This window comes from Lithobates pipiens, unplaced genomic scaffold, assembly GCF_037356315.1.
Source record: "Lithobates pipiens isolate NorthernLeopardFrog02 unplaced genomic scaffold, aLitPip1_a1.2 Scaffold_16, whole genome shotgun sequence".
Lineage (NCBI taxonomy): Eukaryota > Metazoa > Chordata > Amphibia > Anura > Ranidae > Lithobates > Lithobates pipiens.
The window spans coordinates 501957345-501981354 of record NW_027507748.1 but is presented as its reverse complement, the minus strand read 5'-3'; the positions used below and the strand labels follow the sequence as shown (position 1 = coordinate 501981354).

The 24010-nt window shown below is 35.9% G+C and overlaps 1 protein-coding gene across 2 annotated transcripts in view; it reads right to left on the bottom strand.

The window, feature by feature from the left end:
- Positions 1–1024: 1024 nt before the first annotated feature.
- The window catches only part of KLF12 (KLF transcription factor 12), a 271940-nt gene continuing 248954 nt past the window's right edge, over positions 1025–24010 (bottom strand). For both annotated transcript variants that reach the window (XM_077483121.1, XM_077483120.1), the window contains exon 6: positions 1025–19120. In XM_077483121.1, the coding sequence (XP_077339247.1) occupies positions 18939–19120 (182 nt within the window). In that variant the 3' untranslated portion in view covers positions 1025–18938. The remainder of the gene's footprint in view (positions 19121–24010) is intronic.

Here is a 24010-nt window from a genome sequence, read left to right as displayed (position 1 = left end):
AGCTTCTATCTTTAGCTTGTTCAATTAGGCTTTGACAAAAAAAAACAATGGAAAGGGATTGATTTCTATGCAGAGCTGCACCAGATTTTGCACTCTTCAGTTTTAGTAAATCAACCCCAATATCTCTTATTATATACAGTAATAATATTCTTGGGTCTTTATAGTAATACTGCCATTGGGATGTCCATCATAATATTACCTACAAGTTTGACTAAAGCAAAGTACTCCTTTTAGAACCACCTTTCTGCCTCAGCTGAGGAAAAATAAATACTTTAGGCCCTGCCTTCTCACCAATACTGCACTTGTTTCTGCATTATCCAAGAAAAACATTGCTCCAAGTTCCACGTTCTTGATCCAATCTTCTTGTTATTCTTCAGTACAGGCATCCAATCATACACTACATGAATTAGGAAAATCAAAATTTTCCACTGTGGGTGTTATTTACTGAGTCCAGGCATGACTGCTTTCCAGAAAACAAAACTTGCAGAGAAGATCTTGGATGCAGTTTCATTGAATGTTTACTACTTGAAGTATTTGCCTCAGATAAACTCCAAGCTATACAAGCACTAAAACAGTATAGCCAATCTCAGATCATGGCCTACAGAATTGTGGACTCTCAGTGAGTCCATAAACTGCATACTCAAAGTTAATTAAATGTACAAAAAATATATTTCTGCATGCAATATATCAAAACTTATGAAAAAGTGTGTAGTGCCAAAAGTAAATGAACAGCGATGAGATGAGAATACTGTGTTATAAAGGCCAAAATAGTGTTAAAAGTTAAAAAATGCTAAAAAAAAAAAAAAAATGATATATCATTTTTTGGTTTTACTTTTTTATTATTTATAAGTTTGGTGTATTACTCATCGGTGTCAGCTGCCTCCCCCACCACAGCACAGAGATACAGCCTTCTTAATATATCAAAACTGAACATAAAAGACACTCTTCCAAACAATTAACCAAAATCAATATCAATAGTCTCTCATCCACTCAGTCACAAATACATTAAACACTTTATAGAAGGTATTTTTCTATACAAAATGATTTATTGACCTTCATGCCTCCATTCAAATAATTATACAAATGCATACATTTAAAGTGTTTAAACTAGATTTCAGTTCACAGCTCAATCCATAGGAAAACTGAATACAGAAAAGCAAAGCACCAACAAAATAGATTTGAGACACTACTGAAAACAGTAACACTTGTTCATTGGAGTCTCTGAGCAGAGACTGGAATTATCATCCTCTGACAGAATTTTTATTAGGTCTCCCTTTTTACAGTGTCATAGGGTAAAAATCACCATTTACAGTAAAAGAAAAAAATGAGATTATATTTACAATACATACACTTTACATAAATACAGGAACAACACGTACATAATATTAATTAACTTAAAACATAGGTATTGCCTAAATTCTACTTAGTATATTATGAAAAGGGAAACACGTGGGTTAAAATTTAGGTGATTTCCATGATGGGATAAGTCTGTTTGTACTTGTTAAAACTATTTCAATACAAAACAATAGAATATAATAAAAAGTGTATGCTTGCTTACTTTTGCTGGTATCGTACTTCCTGCCATCTACATCCATGCTTTCATAAAGGATTGCAGTTGTGTTAGATTTTTCAGGTCTGCACAAGGTACTTTTACAAGGTCAACAGCAAATTGTAAAAGTTAAAATGCATATTACACAACTATGGTATTGTTTCAATGACCTTTAATTAATTACGGAAGGCAAGGTATTATTGTGTGTAGGTACAATAACCAATCATACATTAGATATCAGAAATAATGTGATAAGACCAGTAAAGTGTTATTTTCGGTTAGTTGGTTAAAGTAAGTTTGAACCTTGTCTATGCCCTTATTATGCAAAGGTCAGCTTGGGAAATATTTGTTAGCTTTATTTGCCTTTATTAAAACCTTTGGTTGAAGTAAGTAATTTAGAATGATTTCATACATTTTGTAACCAAGTTTCAATTCAACAAGTTAACTTCTAGGGGACCACTTACTAAAACTGGTGCGCACAGAACCTGGTGCAGCTGTGCATAGTAACCAATCAGCTTGCAGGTTTTATTGTCAAAGCTTAATTGAACAAGTTGAAGTTAGGTGACTGGTTATTATGCACAGCTCCACCAGATTCTGTGTGCACCAGTTTTAGTAAATATCCCCCTTTGTATTTTAAATATACTGCATAAGAAGATACTTATCTTTTGTTAACCATTCAGTGGAGTTGAAGTACAAAGAGCAGGAAATGTTCAGTATGTAAAGTAACTGAGGTTCAGCTTTCCAATCACGTACAAGCCAACATATCATTTTTCTTTATTTGTAATTATTCTTGTAAATGAGTGGTCATTTATTATGAATATTCATTGTATTTACTAAGCAAATAAAACATTACTTTGCTCCTTTAGTAATTCAACCCAAAGGGAATATTTATATTTAAAGGGTACTGTTTATTAAGTTAGATTTAGAAGGTTTGAAAACAGATCTCAGTGGTGTTATGCAAACAGAAAATTTGAATCAGAATTAATTAAGTTTATATCTACTATACGTTAGAAATAATGAAACATCCTGGTTGGAACTTAAATTGAAAACGAGCTAACCAAAAATCCAAAAATTAAAATGTTCTAGGCCCAGAAAGAAAGAATAAGCAGGATAGGAAAAGTGTAAGAATGTTTTGAGAAGTAATCATCTGACTGCAATAGGTTGATGAAGTTCTTCAGTGACATCAGGACCAATTTTACTTGTTTAGAATAACTCAAGTCCTTAATAAGCATCCATCAAAGTATTCCTTCTATGGGTATACATCTCAATGCTGCACACTATAGGCGCTATTACAAATGTTTACATTGCCTAGGAAATGAATAATATCTAATAGAATGACCGCTCTCTATCCAGCCATGTCTTACTTCTATTATATATCTCCAAGCAGTGGGACATTTTAATTATTGACCTAATACCTAGAAACCTTAGTGTTTTTCCCAAGTGATAGGTTCCACAGATGTGTTACACTAGGATGAAAACACTAAAGGTGGCAGTTGCCCAAAATCAGACAAGCCATTGAGTATAGCCAATAATGTTTACTTAAGCTTTTTATTCAGTAGATGTGCGAGTGCAGATATCAAGATGTAAGAATATGCCTAAAAATGAAGATGAAAAGTATACATACTAAATTATTTTATATTTCTGACCTATACATTTTGCAATATTTATATATGAAACGCAAGCAATATTTTAGAAAGAATGGGTACACTTTAAGATTGAATATGATGTGAATTTTGCTTACTCTGACTTTTTTTTATTTTTTTAAGTTTAAGCTTTCCATTTTGCAAATATTCCTGTTTCACCATCAAACTACTGTTCTATTTACAAAATTTCAAAATGGAAATATAAGATATGACATTACAATATATGCAACTTCTGTTACTAAATGCAGAGTAAAATGTAAGTGATAGAAAAAAAAAAAATAGACATTGGACAAAAAAAAAATGTCAAAATGGGTGGAGAAAAAAAAAAGAAATTATATTAGCTATTAGCAACATTACTGAAATACAGAAATAACAGAAAGGCTTTTTAATCAGATAAACATTTTGATATTAGACTAGGTTTTACTAGAATGTTACGTTCTGTTTATTGTTCCATTATAAAGTGAAATTTAAATCCCTTGTACTGTAGATAAAGCAGTTAATTTTAGGGTTGAAAACCACATAGATTATGTCTTCATGTCTGCATCACTGTACAGTTTGATCAGTGTGTGATCATATAATTACCTTTATATGCCTTGCTTATGTATACAGTTTAAGCTATTATATTATTGTAACTTTTGTTATGATTGCATTACAATAATTACCTAAATTAACTTTAGAATTAAACTCTGTTTCATAAATATACTGTATGTTGTACAATAAAGATCAACCTCTTTGAATTAAGAGACTCTCTCTAGCCAGCCACGGCACAAAAATCAGAAGCTATCCAAACAATAAGAGGGGCAATGGCTATGTGCAAAGTTCAGCAACCCATAGCAACCATTCAAATTTAGTTTTAACTCAGAGAGACCTCAATTCTGTTGTATTGCTTTGTGTTCCTGTGCTTTGTTCATTGCTCTCTCCTTACTGAGTAAACCAGCTGAATCAAGAATGGTTTGTGGCATATATGAATATATTATATAGTATACTACTAATATATATATATATATATATATATATATATATATATATATATATATATATATATATAGTATACTAGCGGTAGTAAGTAGTAGTATTATATTGTATATATTATATAGTATACTACTAACTGCGACTTGTGTTTCATGTTTCTTTTTACTTACTGTATATTATAATCTGTTATGTCAAGCAGCTGTAATAGCAAGCAAAAATGTCAAACATTTATCAGGACACTGGTACATTGTGCTTTAGTAAATAACCTTCCCCAGTACACATCAGTCTAATGGAGTATATTATGCCCTTTTATTTGTATGCATTACAAAGTATATTAATAAGACCTATACAAATCTGTAGATTTGTAGAAAAAAAACACAAGCTTTGAAACATACATTAGCTAGAATTTCTTTACACTTTTAATAAATAATTGTGTGTCACCTGGCATGCTTATTATTTTTTTGTTTAGAATAAGTGTCTTTTTTTAGTAAAATAGATGAAAATACCAAAGAAAGGCCAAGAATGTTTGATATTTCTAAGTTATATACACTGTGATTACTTTACGGTGGTCTATGTGTGTTCTTAAAGGGGTTGTAAAGTCAGAAGGTTTTTTTCATCTTAATGCATTCTATGCATTAAGATAAAAAGCCTTCTGTGTGCAGTAGCCCCCTAACCCCAATACTTACCGGAGCCCATCTCTGTCCAGCGATGTCCACGAGTGTGTTGGTCATCTGGGACTTTCCCTCCTGATTGGCTAAAACACAGCAGCGGTGCTATTGGCTCCCACTGCTGTCAAAGTCAGTTAGTCAATCAGGAGAGAGATGGGGACAGGGCCAAACTGCATCTCTGTGTATAAATGGACACACAAAGCTGCAGCTCGGCTTGGGTGCCCCCATAGCAAGCTGCTTGCTGTGGAAGCACTCAACAGGAGCAAGGGGCAAGAAGCACAGAGGGGGCACCAGAGAAGAGTAGGATCTGGGCTGTTCTGCAAATCCACTGCAACCAGGTAAGTATGTTTTTCTATAAAAATAAAAAAACATGTCAAAACAAGACTTTACAATCACTTTCATTTCTCTGTCTGCATGGAATTGTTTTAAATTTAGTCTTATGTACTAGATCTGCACCGCCAGGTCAAATGACAACCTCCAATAGAAAATTGTGAATAAATGTACTTGCTATTCTGTGAAAGAAATGTTCAGTTAGAACATTTATTGCATGACAAGAGCCAAACTACATTTTCACATTTTGACAAATGCATATAGTAAACATTATGTAAAGGCAAAGAGCAGCATGTACAGTACAGTTACCTTCACTAACCAATCAGCAAATTTTACTGATGTTTCTGATCAGATGTAATCTTAAGAGGTACATGGATTGAGTATGAAAAATGTACATAATCTCTTAAACCAAGGTATAATACTAGCCCTGAACATGAAGTTGTCCCCAATGTTTAGCTACTGTAAAAGCCAGTTCAAGCACAGAACTATATAAAACAGTCTGAGCGTCTGTATTGGCAGACATTGGTTTTATGTCAATTTTATCAGATTGGGACACTTCTGAGATCATTTAGAATTACTTGACAGGTGTTTTGACTTGCAGTTGACCTACTTCTAATCTACATTTGACCTGCTTCCAGAGTCTTCTGCATTTCAATAGACTTGCACTGAAGTAAACAGAAGTCCATCAACAAACGTCCTAACATGCCTGTATAGAATGAAATATAAATTAAGCTGTGGTGACATATGGTATTTATTGTGTGTGTCTGTGTATGCTTGGCCAAAGCTCGGGAGGAAGTTTTTTATACCAATGCCAACTGAGTTGTTTGCCATCTTCACCTGTACAATATTGTCAAGTGCCATGGACAAAACTCTAATTAAACAGTTTATTAAGTATTAATCTGCAAGTGTAATAAAAATGACTGAGAGTCTGATAACCTAACTCCTTGGGTGCTATCATTAAGTTTATGGTTCCTCTTTTGATGTTCTGCTGTGTGAGAATACATGCACATTACGATAACTATACATGAAATACTAATAAATCAATAGGAGTTCCAGTGTAATTATTATAGTAAAGCCCTGGAAAAAACTGTACAGATTGTGATATGATCATCCCGAATCATTTTCTTTTGGTTAGTGAAGAAACCATAAACACATACTGTATGAAGCACATGACTTAAATAGAACTGCTTTTTTAGGTCACTGTGTAATATTTATTTTTTCAGGGTGTGCCTTAGTACACATCGACATTTAAACCCTGTGTAGTTTTAAGATTAAAGTGTAAGCACAAGTCATTTTCTTTTTAGAATGAAGTTCAAGAATGCATACATCCCCAGCATTCATCTCATAGAAAGGCAAAGGATTCAAGTTTGACTGGTAGTTAATATTTGACTGGGAAATGCCACCAGTGCATTAACAGCTAAAATTGGCCATGTATTGTTTGTGGATAAATACGCTAAACCTTTATCTGTGGACATATACAGTGCACAAGGGATGATAAAGCCGTCACACTTGTCATAATATTTCTTATCCTAATGACAAAAACCTATTTATAAGTTGTAAACATGATTTAAAAGAATTATTTTTGGGCTTTATGACAGGGCACAGCAATCTTTAACTGGAGATACAATGGACACCAATGACAACTTGTTTGACTAATGTTGAGTTTGCATCTAATGTCTTTTATCTCTGAGTGTCTAGGAGACGTTGTTTGCTAGATTGTTTTGCTTTAGCCATGTATATGTCACAATGCAAAATTATTCCAAAGCCACTGGCATAAATACCAATAGATATTGAATGTGGATCAAATAAATACATTTCACAGCAGTCAGCAAGTATACATTAAAACCTGTTATGCTGTACATTTGAACATTATGTTAATAATATTGTATACGCCATTTATGATTTTTCCTTTAATTATGGTACCTGTTATATCCCACCTGTATGTATATTTTCTGAGTTATATTGAACTGCATCAGATTATTATTGTCCTGTAGTATGTTGACATCTAGTGGCTTTTTGGGTCAGGACCAATTGTTTATGCAATTTTGGTTTCTCTCTCTTTCTTCCTCTCTTTAGTGCTAGTTAAGTCCTAGCTAGAACCTCCCTGTTTCTCCCATGTTCCCTCAGTCAGTGTTAGTACTTCACAGAGACAGGGTTTAGGAAAGGCATTGTCTTTTTATACTTCAAAAGATTGGCAAATCATCATATGTACTAAAATCGGTTGAAGTAATATTGCACTGTATTCAACATCTGTGTCAAATTTTAGCCAAGGCAAATTTGGTGCCCATAGGCAAACTGTGTCACTCATTGGTCTCTAATTTCTCCCAGAAAATACAATGACCAGATCTTCTATTGGAGGTTCTGCTGTGCCCATCCACAGTCACCATCATGCTGTGTCAATTCTTCTGCTACACTTAAGCTGGCCATAGATGGTTCAAATCTCAGCTGGTTCAGCAGAGACCAGCCAAAATTCGATCCATGTATGGGCAGGCTGATTATACCCAAGTCGATCCATTTATCAACTTGAGAACTACAAGCTAATTAGATTGATATCATGCAATTATTGTCAGTGGTTATAGCCACTAGCAATACTCACTGTGTGTGTAGGAAAGAAAATTGCATCATCTATGGCCTTAGAGATATATAAAAACAAAGATGAGGGAGAGTGAGACACCACACCCCTCCAGAGCATGACTACTGCAAAGGGCAGCCCTGGGAATATATTAGCATTTAGCAGAGATACAACCCAAAAGACCCATAGAGTCAGAAAGACTACAGAAGGATTCAATCCCCCAACATTCCTCCAAAACTGAAAGAACAGAGTAAGAGTTAAAAAAAAAAAAAAGTCATGGGTAATATAACTTATGTTTTCAGATCATATAGAGAAAAATGGTATCTAATAGATACAGTTAACTTTTTGGGGTGGGGCGCATAATACTCTTTAAAGTAAAGTGTTAATGAAAAAAAATCATGTGTACTATCATTAAATTCTTAAAAAAAAAAAAAAAAATCGCTAGCACCCTGTGGCGACACTGTTTCACAGCTTCAATACTTACTAAGTCATTGACCCGAGGAACAGGTATGTTAGCAAGAAATTCTGACTTTAATGACTGCTAACTTGCTTTAGAGCAGGGACTCTAGCTATAGGGTTAGCATGACATTTAAGAAATGGAGAAGAAAAAAAAAAAATCACACAATTTGGTTTGCATTTAAGAATTTTCTGTTGCTCCATCTTCTTGCTATCCCATTTTCCTCTGCACCTTCTCTGCTCACAACCGATATGGCAAGGCTGTGCTCTCAGACACAAAAAAAAATATGCAATTACTACAGTAGGACTACAGTTAACATTTTATGCAAGTGTGTGTGGTAAATATTGTCTGTTAGTATTTCTTATTGGCATCATTATTGAGTCAGGGCATTTGGGGGGTGATATACATAGCAGCATCATGTATCACAGTAACACTGCATTTTTTAATAAAGTGAACAGCACCAAATGTCAGCAAATTCTTCTTCTGTTTGGCAGAAATCAGACAAAGTTGCTATTGCACTACTTCTAACAAACACAAACAGAATGCACTAGATAGGTTCAAGCTGAACTCCAGGCAACATATTATATATCATTTATCTTTAAATATATACAAGTAAGTAACCTGAAAGTTGTTTTGCCTGCCAAAGGTTTGGTAGTTAGCTCCAACAAGTTGAGATTTTACCAAAAAGAACTACCAAATGGATGCCGGCACTTGCAGTTCAGTAATACAGTGGTGTCCTCTTTTCACCTTCAGTCAGCTGACTGGACAATAAAAGAGCAGTAGTAGTCTTGCTCCTCCTATCTGCACCTTCCTTGCCAACAAAACTGCATGCAAAAGACTTGACTGACTTCTAGACTTGCCTCTCCCCTCTTAGCTTGAGTGTCACGGCACAGGAAATTGTAAGAGGCTGATCCCAAGCCAAATACGGGACTTATACCAGCTGCATCAAACAATACATTTAATGATGTATTTATAAATACAAAATTATGTAGTTATCATTTTTAACTATGTTACTTTTTATCAATCTGGAGTTCTGCTTTCACTTTCACTGAAGCTTTGGTGGTAAGGTTAAATGATTCATTGTAAAGTTAGAGCTACTTGAGTGAATTTAATCTTTCCCATTTGGGAGATCTGATCTCTTTAGTAGCACAATGTTTTCAGTGTATTGCAATTACGTAAATGCAACACGTGTTTAAACCTCCCTGTAGAAAGAAATGCAATTGCCTGTGTAGCTCTAGCAATGGCCTTTGTCTGCTATTTGTCTGGTGTGTGGTGCAACAAACTTATAGTGAATCTAGTATCCATCATTATTTTTGAAAATGCAAGTGGCTTGAATATACCTTTTTTTTTTTAAAAAAGGAAAATAAATTGAAGCAAATATTCATCCTACAATTACTGCAATGACTGTTTTGATGCCATACACCTACATTTTCATATTGTCACAAATGCTTTAGAGAAACGAATGTGTAGATCTGGATCTTACAGAATGGAATAATACTGCAGCTCTTAATACTACATGTTCCTAATGCAATACATGAAGCCTATTGGTGTAGCTGCTGCAATTTCTCAGACAGCTAGAAATAATTGCTTAGCCACTTACCACTAAGGTGTTCAATTAGAAAATAAACAAGTCCAATTTTAAATAAAAGAAGACAAACTACAAAATTGCTCAGTTATCTCACAAAGTGCTTACTGCAATTGAGAAAGTGCTTCAGACAAAACCTTTTTTGCTTCATAAACAAAATAGTTTGCCTATGCAAACTAACTTACTCACAACTTATCACGGAATTGTTTTTCCTAATGACAATATCACAAGTAATAATATGGATAGCGCAAACAACAACAGCAAGTGCTTGCATTATTGTAGCTAACTTACAATACTTAAAAACCTAGCATTTGTTTAAAAAAAGTGCTAGCTTAAAATGTTGCTACTAAGTAAAGGGGCCATACTATAGAATAGTTTTGAAACAATGCCTGTTATTAATACCCACCACTATATGCATGTGTATTTGCATTTTACTAACATTTTATATAAATAAACTATCCTTTTTGTGAATAATCAACTAAAATGTACTTCTTGGAAAACCTTAAACAGATTTAAATCTGAAGTTTCTAACAATGAGCTAATATATTACCGTACTTCCAATGTGTTTTTATTACTTCCAATGTGCTTTTAACAGAGCTTCTACAAGTATTCATGGTATACCTATTATTGAATACAATATATTTTTTTAAATAAACAATAACCATTTTGCCTATGACACGTGTATTCCTATAATATGCCTTCTGCCCTATAATATTTTAGAAAACGAGTGAAATGGAAAGGATTAATCCTGGTATATAATACATATTACTTATCTTGGGCTCAACAGAACTAATAATAATGTTAATATTATACTAAGACTTATTGTAGAATTCATATGATTATTTTGCCCACAAAATCCTAATCAAACATATTTTATCAGCTTTGTCCTAGCCCCAAGACTAATAGCTCATCCAACCATCTAATGCTCCTGGGACAAAAGCACCTAAATGGCTCTTGTTACAAGCTTTTGTATAGTTTCTATTAATGTATATTGCTTGGTAAATACAAGCTGAAACGTAGACAAATATTTGAATTTGGGGGCCACACAAATGTATCTAATGTTTCTATCATACATCTTCATAATATTTACCCTATCTTAGGACTATATTCTCATTAGGATTTCTGTTTTTCTCCAGTAAGGACTGGTGGAAGGAAACGTAACAGCAAGACATATGACATATATGGGTAGTGACCAAGCAACCACAAAACCAAGAAAGCCAAACTCTGATAAAGATAGGAATAATCAGTAGAAGATTAGTAGAAGGGGTAGATATGATTTTATAACTGCCATTAGAAATTAGTTTATAGACTACAAATTTAGACATGAAAAAAGGCAACTTTCATGGTCTGCATTTTTCATTAATCCTGGGATTTAATAAAATTAAAGAGTTGTGATTTTTCAAGTATTAGAAACATAGATAACTAAGCCTACTTTAAATTCACTTAGGCCAAAATATATATATATATAAAAACTTTACCGATATAGATCATGCATCCTTACCAATTCTAATTTGGCTTAGCTTGGCTCCTGTTACTCAACAAGCACTAGCTATGATTTTTGCATTGCAGTGTTCTCAAAACTAATAGAACTGTAATTAGCATTTTGGTTAAATGTCTTTTTAACAGAATTGAAAATCCAGGTCTATTTATTAAAATGTGGGAAATATGAAAGTTGTTGACCGTCATCTGAAAATGCCAGTTGCCTGACTGTTTCCATCTTCAATACTTTGAGACACTGATGTGGGGCAAGCATCTAGATCACAAAAGTCAGCATGAAGCCAATCTTCTCTGCATACTAAAGCCTAGTACTGACAAGCTAAATGTCGATTGGCATTTTCAATTCCTATTGAACCGTCTGACATTCAGCCCGTGTGTATGGCAGCTGGTACGACAGAAGCCGGCTGTTCGGCCAGCTTCTGTCGAAGGCTCATGACCAAATAAAGTCTGGTGACAGTCTCCCTATCAGCGATCTCAGCCAATGGCTGAGAGCACTTACGGAAGTGTTCTGGCAGGGGGCGGTCCCCCTGTCAGAACACAATAGCTCAACAGGGGAAATCGTTGTACTAACATTGCATAGCTAGTACAGTGGGTCCCGTCCTGAGTTTTCAGTGTTTGGGTTGAATGAAAAAAAAAAAACAGTAGTGTGTAGAGGCCTCGAGAAAATACATAAATCATTTGATCAGCATAGAACTTGTATTAAAAGGTTAGCTATAGAGGTTTGCATACTTCCATACAAAAGGTTTATATACAACTCTATGTAAATGACAACAATTAACTTCTCCTGTTTCTCCCTTTTAGTCTGTTAAATATAAAATGTGTTCATTAAATGCATGTTATTCATGTCAGGCATTTAGAGTTGCTCTGTGTCTTGTGCACTCTTCATGTTTTATCTCTATGAAAGTAATTAACCCTCCTAGTTCTCATCTTGGGACTACAGAATGATTTGCTTCCATATTATTATGATGGAAGAGTGGGTGGGTTTAAGTAGTTTACCAAAAGACAGCTAGGCAGGGCTGACATCACTACCTCCACAAAAATGTTGGGTGTTTTCAGCAAACAAAAAGATTTAAGAGCTGATTTAATCTGACAGATCAACATCTTTTTGTACTTGCAAGAAAGATAAAACACAGGCTTTTACGCTTGCCCCCACAAAAAGGGGTATATGTTTCCTATCCAGACTACATCTTTAAGCTGGCAGAGATACAGAGCTAATATAAAATCCTTTGATAAATCGTTCAACAATTATAAACCCTTATTCTGTGTGCAAGCAAACAAATGACTGCCAATGTTCCATCTTGAACACTCTCTCTCAAAAACTTGATCATAGTTTTATTAAAATTATCTTTTTGCTTATTTGGGCGTTTTTGCCAATATTGAGATACAATCCACTGATATAATTACACACATTTGTGCTAAAGTAAAGATAGTAAAACTTCAATGTTGATCAGCATCTACAGTTATTTATTTACAGCGGGTATGTTAATGGTTTGCAAACTGTATACATTAGTAGTCCTCCAGGGCCGTGACGCCCACACGCTATATATCAGTTTGCAGGACAGCATTCATTTTCCCTGGGAGTTGTCCTGTGTGGGCTGGAACTCAGTCCAGACGTTCTGTTGAATGTGCTTTCTTCACAGGCATATGGGGATTAAAATTTGGATGATTTCCAAAATTCAAATCGCTTTTGTTCTGAAGATTTTCTTTCTTTATTTTTATTTTTTATTTTTTTTTAGAAAATTAATATTTGCACTTTCTTATCTATATATCAAAACCTTGTTTGTTGGTAAAGTAATTGATAAAACTATACTGCATGGCTGAATGTATGCTTCTTACAGAGATTGTCCAGGAATTGATATAATAGTGCCATGAGTTCTATGGTAAAAAACTGGTTGCCTTTCCATAGATTCCTTTGTTTAAGGAACTTGCCCTGCTTACAGGGTCCATTAATTCTTAAGGAAACATACCTGAACGGCTTACATTTGGACTGTGGCAAACAGAGGTTAATACAAAAACACAGCTCCTCAAGAACCGCCTAGAATTGGGATTATAACCCTTCTATATTAATATAGCACTTCTATGTCTATGGGCATACCACAATTTGACCTTTAAGCATCCACAGAAGTTATAAATACTGATGGCGGGCATTCAAATTGTGGGCATACATTTAACTATTCTTTGGATTGATCCAGCATCAATCTCAAATTCAGTATACATTTTTGGGACCTGTTTTGCGCCCTCCCTTTAAATACAAAACTAGCCTAAGGCTGCCCTATGCAAATTGTATTCTCAATAATATGAATGCAACACTGCAAGTTTAATATATAGCTTTTTGTCTTATACAAATGTACATCCGGCAATAAAATAAACAGTATAAAGTCATATTACAATTCACGTGTTTACCATAAAATATTTCCTATAGTTTGTTTTAAAATCAATCAATGAGCTTTCATTTTACACAGTATTACTCTGATATATAAAGGTAGGTAGAACTATGAAGTTTAAAGCAGAACAGCACCTAAAACTTTTTTAAAGTAAGGAGGGTGGTTACATTTTATGTGCTGTCTCTGTCCTGGTTAGACTGGTTTCTTCATATTTCCTTCCCCATTGACAGTACGTGAAAGCAATAAAACCAGAGTCTAAACCTTTGCCACTATGAAAAAAAAAAATACTGGAGTTCCAATTTAAAATGGAAACCTACCTGTGCAAACTTTTTTATGTTTACAAGGTGTGCCGATCTGGAAACATAGTTTAAGTATTAAAAAAAGGGTAAGGTAGTAATTATTTGCAAAGATGAGCAAATCAGTGATGCAGTTCTGGGAATTCACGAATTCATTGCAATTCCTTCCTTCCTTAGCAATAAAAAGAATATGAGTATTTTTACACAGAAATCCTTGCCAAGGATATGCAGTACCTATGTAACATTTAGTAAACACTATATTCATTGAATGGCAATTTTCCTAAACCCAATCATCTTAAACATATAAGGTAAGTGCTTGCAAGTAAAAGTTGGATCCACTCTAAAGTGGAGAATCTCTCAACACACAGCATAGGAGCAATACGAGTGAACACTTCTGGGAGGAATGTAACAGTGCTCCACAGAAAGTTAGAATTTGTTAAGTTCTCAGGTAAACCAGGTTAGTGAACTTATGCCCAATGCAAATAACAAGTCAGGTTGATCTTCTGTAGAAAAAAATATCTGCACTTCGGTTGTTGCTCTTAAAATGTCTTCATTTTATGGAATAGCCTTATAGGCTATTAGGCCTAACGCCTAAGGCCTTATGGGTTGAAACGTGTCAACTGACTTAATCTGCATTTGTTCACTGTGGCTATTCAATAAAATTAAGACATTTTTAAAAGTAACAACCAGAGTGCAGATCATTTTTTCTACATTACTGTTATCAGCCAGCGACTGGATGGAGCACCTGGGAGCTCTGCTATCTATGTGTTGTATGGGTAGTAGCACTGACTTTTCTGTTTAAAGGTTGGTCTTCCACATATTGGAATTTTTGATCTCTCACAAATCTTTACCTGAAAAATGTTAAAGTGGTCTTAACAGTTCACAAACATTTTCCAAATCAGCCGTACACAATACACACAGCAAGTGTACCATTGCATTTGCGCCCTCTAGCAAGTCTCCATGCAACAGTACGATGTCATAGCCAGTATGTTAGGTTACCAACTGCTGGTCACCATATATAGTAAGATACATATTTATGAAGCCAGTCTTTTCTAAATACTGATACTGGAAAGATGTCTTCCAAATGCAGTTGCTAGATTCTGTTGCCTAGGGCTGATATTGGAAAGTAGGGCAAGGAATTCTAATAATGGATGTTCTGCTGTCTTGATGACTGTAAAACAGATTAATTGTAATGCACATTTGTTTCTGGTCACTTATGTCAGTTTCAAAACTCCCAACAGGAAATTCATTACAGTATAGAGATATTGTACTCAATGCAATGGAGTTCTATTCAATGGAGTTGATTTATTAAGGGAGTAGAGACTGTTCACTTTGCAAAATGACTGTTCATGGAGCTTAGTAAATAAAGTGGAGCTTATTTCGTGATAATCTTCTCCAAATAAAACAACATTTTTTTCATATTTTTTTATTCCTTGTGCACGATATAGAAATAAAAGTGAATACAGCTTCATCTTACTTATTAAGCACAGTGAATGTTCAATTTGCTGATCAGTTTCTACTCTTATAGTTAATAACCCCTATCTATTGGATGTGTCTCTTCAAATTTGCCAAAAGCACACTCCACACAGCCTACATTCCACTGATGTAACTTTGAAAGCCACACACACATTAAAATTCTATTTTACAAATACCTTTAAATTTACCATCAGCTATACAGTGTGGCAGCCTATTGGAGTGGAAATAAATTAAATAGATAGTTAAGTATGCTACATAGTTGTTTGTAAAGTTAAAAGATTGCACAATTAGACTTTCATATGTATGCCAGCATTCCTCTTAGCAAAAACTATAACTCCTAAGTATACCAAGTTTGAAATTTCATATTTAGATTCTCTATTATGTATTTAGACAACCACCTATTGTCCTCATTTTGTGCTTCTCCTTATTTGTTTTTTGCATTTTGACTTTTCAGCTGTTGGAACTTATAATTCATATCACGCAGGGGGCATTACACAACACACAATCTCAATTCAGGAACATATTCACTTTACACAAGCAACATAATACTTACCCCAAACAGATATTAAGACAATAAAACAAGTACCTTATACAATACTGTAAAGTCAAACATATACAATAATTTCTGAATGGAAAGCTAACATTTGTAATGATTAAAAGGTTTTTCATTATCTCAAGGAGTTTTAGGGTGGTTTAACAAAAGATGCTTCTGGTGGACATGGCAGTCATTTTTGCCTAGGCTGATATCCTTACTGAGATGTATGCAGGTGGCAACAGAAATCACAGATCTCTATAAATACTGCAAAATTTGGGTAAATCTGGGAAGCTCCATTGATTCGGTGAACCTTTACGAGCCCCTTTGCACATTACATGACATTTAGACCTACCTATGTGTACCATGTAATGAGGATAGAGTAAGCACAGCTCTATGCAGGTTGAGGTAACTGCATCCACTGCAAAACAGGCATATAGGACACGCAAAGTAAAGCTTTAAAGCGGAGGTCCACCCTAAAATGGACCTCCGCTCATCGGAATCCCCCCCCCCTCCGGCGCCACAATCGGCACCTTTCAGGGGGGAGGGGGGTGCAGTTACCTGGATAATCCAGGTAACTGCACCCACTTCCGGGCTAGCTCTCTGCGGAACGAGCGTAGGTTACGCCCCCGTTCCGCAAGCGCCCGCCCCCTTCAGCAAGTGCCCCGCTGCCTGCTGGGAAACACACAGCTCCCAGAGGCAGCGGGGACCGTCCGGATTGCGCCGCGCGGCTCGCGCATGCGCAGTAGGGAACCGGGAAATGAAGCCGAAAGGCTCCATTTCCTGATTCCCATACCCAAGATGGCGGCGGGACCCGGCAGCCGAGCGAGCGATCGGCTTCGGGTGCCGACATCGCGGGCGCGCTGGACAGGTAAGTGTCACTATTTAAAAGTCAGCAGCTGCAGTATTTGTAGCTGCTGGCTTTTAAAAAAAAAAAAAAAAAACGCGGAGTCCCGGTGGACTCCCGCTTTAAGATAACCTTAACCAACTTGTCCCATTGCTTAGTATTCATTAATACAGGCAGATCATCTATGCCAGTGCAATTATAAAAAAAAATCCTACTGTTTGAAAACAAATCAAACAGAATTATTGTGCTGAGTGTTGTATAATACAACTATTAAGGTAATGCCAAGAAATGAGTTTCATATTTTGATAGTCAGGTACTCTGGTAATATTACAAAATAGTTATATGTCAATTTTTCAAGCATCTTAATTAACAATGGTATTGTTCCTATTCTATGTATCAATTAATGTGCTTAAATCGTGTATTGCTTGATTTAAAAAAAAAAAAAAAAAACTAGTGCAGATACTGGTAGCAACAACTAAAAGGCAGTAAAATATTTAATGGAAGAACTACTCCCATAGCAGTCTAGCCATTCATTACTAAGATTGGGGAAAATTACACTTGTGTGGTACTTCCCCATCTACTACTGCCTATATGTCTCCTGCTTGAGTCCCGTCAGACAGTACCTGTACTTTTGGAGAAGCTGGTGACCCTGACTGTTGCTCATCTAGGTATAACTGAAATATATATGTACTTCAGCTATTCATAAACTAGCAGAAGGTCATGCCATCAGTGTGCTCAGTGTTACAAGCAGTTCTTGACCAGAGGTATGGATCATTGTGCCTTACCCTTCAGCCCCTTGCTGTTTCAGGTGGCTGGAAAGGGAGGAAAATTATTCTCAGGGCACAGTAACGCCAGAATCTACTCTGGGCCACTGTACATTGCTTCACATTATAAAGCTTGTGAGTATTCCCTTATGCATAAAAGGGAAACAAGATATGTGTAATTACTTTAGGATATGCTGAATTTCATATAGCTTGTATTCAGAAAACAGGCTCGGAAAGGGTATGTTCTCACAACAAAATTATTCACATTATTTTGTAAAGTTATTACTATGTTTTTGTTCTTTGTTATCTTTTACCTTGTGCAGCCTTTACACTTGACACATTGTAGGGTTTTGAAATATAATATAGGATACTTTGACAAAGGCCTCCTGTGACGTGGTAAAAAATGCAGTTTAAACACTTGATCTATAGTAAAACCATTATAATACAGTCATTATTGCTCTTTAGCAGCAAGAAGTGCAACCCTTCCAGTTTGTGCTATCTGATTGCCCCATAATCCCTAAACAGGGGCCCAAAAATCCATTACCGACCGGTATGTATATAATACTTTGAAGAGTATTACATAAGGGTGTGGGAAAAGAATACTGAGAGCCTGTACAATAGGTTTGGATTTGTGATCCACAAAAAAGGGGAAAATATAAGAAGGCTTTAGGCAAGGCCAAGTCAATTCACAAACACAAACAGTACTTCACTTAATATACCGGCCTATATAATTTCACAAACAACAAAGAAATTTAAAATAAAATTTTAGAATACTCAAAGGAGTATGATATTTGTAAGCCTTCTCCACTTGATGGAAATTATAAGCAATTTCATGACCACTGTGGTTATTGCAAGAATCCCAGGTTCTGTTCATGAACAGTTTGTGATGTCAGTTTTTCAAACATATGTACCTGTAGTTGCTCGTACACAAATTGGTTATTTTCATTATTTCACCATTACTTAAAAAAATTCCCAGCAGAAAAGAAAATTGGAATTGGTCAATCAGTCAACTTTTTCCAAGATTTTCAAAACAATCTATGATACATTATCTTTGCAAAATTAGAAGCAACTTCTGCAAAAAATCAGTCCCAGTGGGAAAAAGATATACAATAGGACCTACTTAAAATGATTCTGGTTGAGGCCAATGAAAAAGTGCCTTCATCCTCCATGTGAAAGTCTTCAGATCCGAGGTATGGACATGGACTGGATAACCCAGGTTTTAATGTATTTCTTCAGCTTCTCGTTGAATTCCTTCACTTTGTGTAAATTTCTTGCTTATTTAACACTATGGTTGGGGGATCAGACCTGCTGAACACATGTAGTAGAAAAGAGCCGGCTTTTCTAACTGCCTTGATGGATGGTCAACTCAGACCAGCATGTGCCTCCGACGGTGTAATGCTAAGTGGTCTGAGCGGGAAAAGCTGCGGTCACAGTCTGCACATTTAAATGGCTTCACTCCTGTATGTTTGCGGTAATGCCGTGTTAGTTCATCAGAGCGTGCAAACTTCCAGGTGCATCCTTCCCAGGTACACATGTATGGTTTCTCACCTTTACAAAGAGAAAAAAAAAGCAAAATGTATTATGTGCATTTGAAATAAAACACAAATAAGATCATCATAACAATGTACAACACATTTTAATGTAATTTGCCCAGTAAAAAAACACCAACCTTAACATGTTTAGTGTACTTTATACTTTCTCTTCCCTATTCATTTCAGGTTTTCCAAAATCTATACAATAATAATAGTCATAAGCATAGAAACTGTTGTAAAAGCAGAAGCAGCATTGGCAATATACTGTGACAATTACCTAGTTTTTCAGTTGCATCGATTACAGAGTGGAAATAAAAGACTGCAGATTCAGGTATAGCAGAAACAACTGCCTGGGAGATCAGACATGGGAATTTGCATCCGAAAATAACAGATCACATGACAGCTCTACAGACAGGCTGTTTCAAAATCGAAAGTAAATGGATTTGGGTTCATTTTATGTTATTTGTTTTCACGCTTAGTATGTTTTTAAACTCATGTTTTTTTATATTTTTTATTTAGTACAAGGTGCACTAAAGACATTGGCGTCACAGTTTTCTTAAAGCAGCAGACGTTTTTCGGTCAGACTTTCTCTCTCCAATACAGCCTCAGTACAGCCCCTGTCTGGAAAGGGAAAGGATTGTTGCTTATATTGTAAATGTGTCAAGGACAAGGTTTGCTTGCAATACCCTGACATCCATCGATGAAGCTAATTTTCTAGTGATGTTGCAATCAGAAGGCTGGTTACCTTTTTAGCTTTCCGTGTGTTTGCAATGTAGAAGTTGGGCTTAAATCTCCTGTTTTTGAAGTATTGTATTTGGTTTTTTTTAAATTAAATTTCCTGCTTCATTCCTGCATTATTAAAGTCTCAGGCACAAATTACCTTCAGTGCATTTACTGTATATATGTAACCACAAAATATTGTCATCAACTGCATAAAATTCAAGTAGGGATCAAGTAGTTTCAGTGAATTAATATTTCACTCATCTAGGGAAAAAGGGAGCAATTCTACTGAAAAATAATAGCTCATTCTGCATTTACAATTTCAAATGCTATTAAAATAAAACAGCCACTCATACTTAAACTTGTAGGTTTAAAACTTCTGAGCTACTTACATTTATCTTTTATACCAATAAAGAGATGACGGAAACAGACGATTTAAGGATCACCACTGTTATCCGCAAATATTGCTTTCTTATACAATTTTTTTATATGTAACATTTTATCTTTCTGGCATTGAGATAACATTTAGAGAGTTATAGCGATAATGTGACTGAAGGCAAGTAGTTATTGCTATAACAAAGATTTATATGAAATAGTAAAAAAGTGACAAAACATTATTTAAAACTTTAGAACTTAAAAAAAAATGTTCACTGTAATTGATCAAAAGCCATTGTATTTTCCCTTTACACCAGGGCTGGGAAAAACCTGACAACTAGGTAGACAATATTTTTGAATGTTAGGATCAGTGTAAACATATTTTCCTTGGATCCTTTAAAATGATAGTTCCTCCTAACTCTTTGAGCACAGTGGCTGCTGAATTTAAAGTGGTTGTAAACCCTCACAAACAGTGGATATAAAAAGTCTACACACCCCCTGTTAAAATGTCTGATGTAAAAAAACGATAAATAATTTCAGAAATGTTTCCCCCGTTAATGTGACCTATAAAGTGTACAACTAAATTGAAAAACAAACTGAAATCTTTTTTTTTGGGGGGGAGGGGAGTAAAACAAAAAATGTGGTGCACACCGTCTTAAAACTGGGGATGTAGCTGTGTTCAGAATTAAGCAATCACATTCAAACTCGTATTAAATAGGCGTCAGTACACACCTTCCATTATTTAAAGTTCCTCTGATTAAGGCTGGGTTCACACTGCTGCGGGGGGAGATCCGGATGTGATTCGCACCGCAAATCACATCCGATCTCCGTAGCGATGCGAGTTCAGCCATACAGATAGTATGGCTGAATTCGCATCGCTCCCTCAGCAAACTCGCACGGGACCCTTTTTTTGGTCCGCAACAGAATCGGATCGCATGGGGGTTCACACCATGCGATCTGATTCCTGTGCGAGTCGGCAGATCGCACTGCGATATGCGGACGGATCTGGGGGTGTCATTAACATATCATTGACACTCCCAGCCGTCCGCATAGGGCAGTGTGAACTGCCGGCGGGAGTCATGCGATGCGGGAAAACGCCGCGGATTCGCGGCGTTCCCGCATCGCAGCGGTGTGAACCCGGCCTAACCCCAAATAAAGTTTAGCTGTTCTAGTAGGTCTTTACTGACATTTTCTTATCACATCCTACAGCAAAAACCATGGTCTGCAGAGAGCTTCCAAAGCATCAGAGGGATCTCATTGTTAAAAGGTATCAGTCAGGAGAAGGGTACAAAAGAAAGGTTTTAGATATACCACTGAACACAGAGAAAACAGTCATCATCAAGTGGAGAAAATGTGGCACAACAGTGACATTACGAAGAACTGGCCACCCCTTCACAATTGATGAAAAGACGAGAAGAAAACTGGTCAGGGAGGCTGCCAAGAGTCCTGCTGCAACATTAAAGGAGCTTCAGCAATATCTGGCAAGTATTGGTTGTGTGGTACATGTGACAACATTCTCCATATGTCTGGGCTATGGGATAGCTTACAAAGAAAAACATCCACGCCTGGCTAAATTTTGCAAAAACACATCTGAAGTCTCCCAAAAGCATGTGGGAAAATGTGTTATGGTCTGATGAAACCAAGGTTAAAAATGTTGGCCATAATTCCAAAAGATATGTTTGCCACAAAAACAACACTGCACATCAACAAAAGAACACCATGCCCACCGTAAAGCATGGTGGTGGCAGAATAATGTTTTGGGGCTGTTTTTCTTCAGCTGAAACAGGGGCCTTAGCCAAGGTAGAGAGACGTTCCAAACACCAGTTAATAATGGCACAAAACTTTCAGGCTTCTGCTAGAACATTTTTCAGCATGACAACAACCAAAAGTATAGATCCAAATTAACAAAGGAATGGCTTCACTAGAAGATGATTAAAGTTTTGGAATGGCCCAGCCAGAGACTAGACCTGAATCCGATTGAAAATCTGTGGGGTGAGCTGAAGAGGGCTGTGCACAGAAGATGTCCTCACAATCTGACAGGTTTGGAGTGTTGTTGCAAAGAAGGGTGGGCAAATATTGCCAAGTCAAGATGTGCCATGCTGATAGACACATACCCAAAAAGACGGAGTGCTGTAATAAAATCAAAAGGTGCTTCAACAAAGTATTAGTTTAAGGGTGTGCACACTTTTTACTCATTTTGTTTTTTTATTTTTCCTTCCCTCCACCTAAAAGGTTTCAGTTTTTGGTTGTTTGCACTCTCCAGTTTTAGCAAATCAACCACATTTTATACAAAAAAAAATCCCAGAGCACCTTTGGTTAGCTAAAGCAACAGAACAGCAGATACTGATTGCTTTGTGGTTCAGTATGGTGATGAGTCAATCTGAAATGGTTGAATATTTGAAAATGGCCTATAGCGCTATCTGCTGGCTGAGTAGTAGACTAATATTATGCAACAAATGTTTTAATTACCTAAATACAAACAAAGACTATGAAGAATAAAAAAAAAAAAGTGCCAAATCAATATACATCACTTTAATCTGTGTATTCGATGACTCAGATTTGCAGATTATTACTGCATCTCTTGGAAAGCTTATAAGAGCGCTTGCCATTGTCCTTCATAATACCTGTCCTTCCATCACAAGAAAACAGATAACAAATGGTGAGAATTTTGGAAAGCTTATAGTTAGTATAAATATGTTCTAACTCCCCAACCCCTAGGCATAAAACAAATGAATGCTCAGCTCATAGTGTACTCACATAATTAGAATTGTTTAATTTATACCACTTATTTTACATACATAAATGACAAGGCTGCACTCACAGCAATAAAAAAAAATGAATAAGCCGAGTTACTTATCCCTTATATCATCTGAAATACTCTTTTATAGTAATCCATAAAAGACAAAAGAGGTAACCAAAACTCTACACAAAGCCACTGTCTTGTTGTACAATAAAAGTTTGGTTTCAGTTGCATTAAACACTTTAGCTTTGTTTAACATATGCGTGGTTACTGTGCAATAAAAGCAGGGCAAACACAGGCTGTTCCTTTAGACCTGTCTCAGCACGGAAGTGTGCAAGTCCAATGCCTTTTAAAAATAACTCTAAAATGTCAATCGACCAATACAAATACTACCGTTAACCTGAGTCTGGCACCAGTTGATAGGCACACATAACAAAAAGAGATCTGCAGATACTCAGGATAATCCAGGCTTGCCACAATAGAAAATGATAATATTTTTAACATGAAGTAGCTCTACAGATCTCCCACATCTGAAATGATTGGCACAGTTTAATGATGTTCTAAATAGCAAAACCTAGTCACACACAAAGATTTGACTCTCGGGCAGGGAGTCTCATAACTACAGAGCATAAACACGTTGTTAATTACTTTTTGGGTCTGTGCCTAAAAAAATGCAATCATAAAAAATGTACAGGAATACCCGGAGGTCAAAAAACGATCATATTATTATTCAACTAAAGAGATTAAAAAGGAAAAAGAGAAAAGAAGACTTTCTTGAATGGGCAATTGCATTTTTAACCAACAAATATGCAAAAACTGAGCAGGGAGAGGAACAACCTTGTCCGCCTGCCCTGGCACGTAGGGTGACATTCTGGAATCTTTCGTTATAAACATGAATTGCTTTCTTCTGCCCTTTGGAGCACTGATATTCTGGGCCATGGCCTATGTTGGCTACACAGAAATATACAGCAATAAACTATCCCTCAAATAAAGACTGTGTATGAGGGCATGGCGTCATTGCTTTCCGTCATTGCTTTCCGCTTTTGTCTTTTAGTGCAGATTACAATTCAT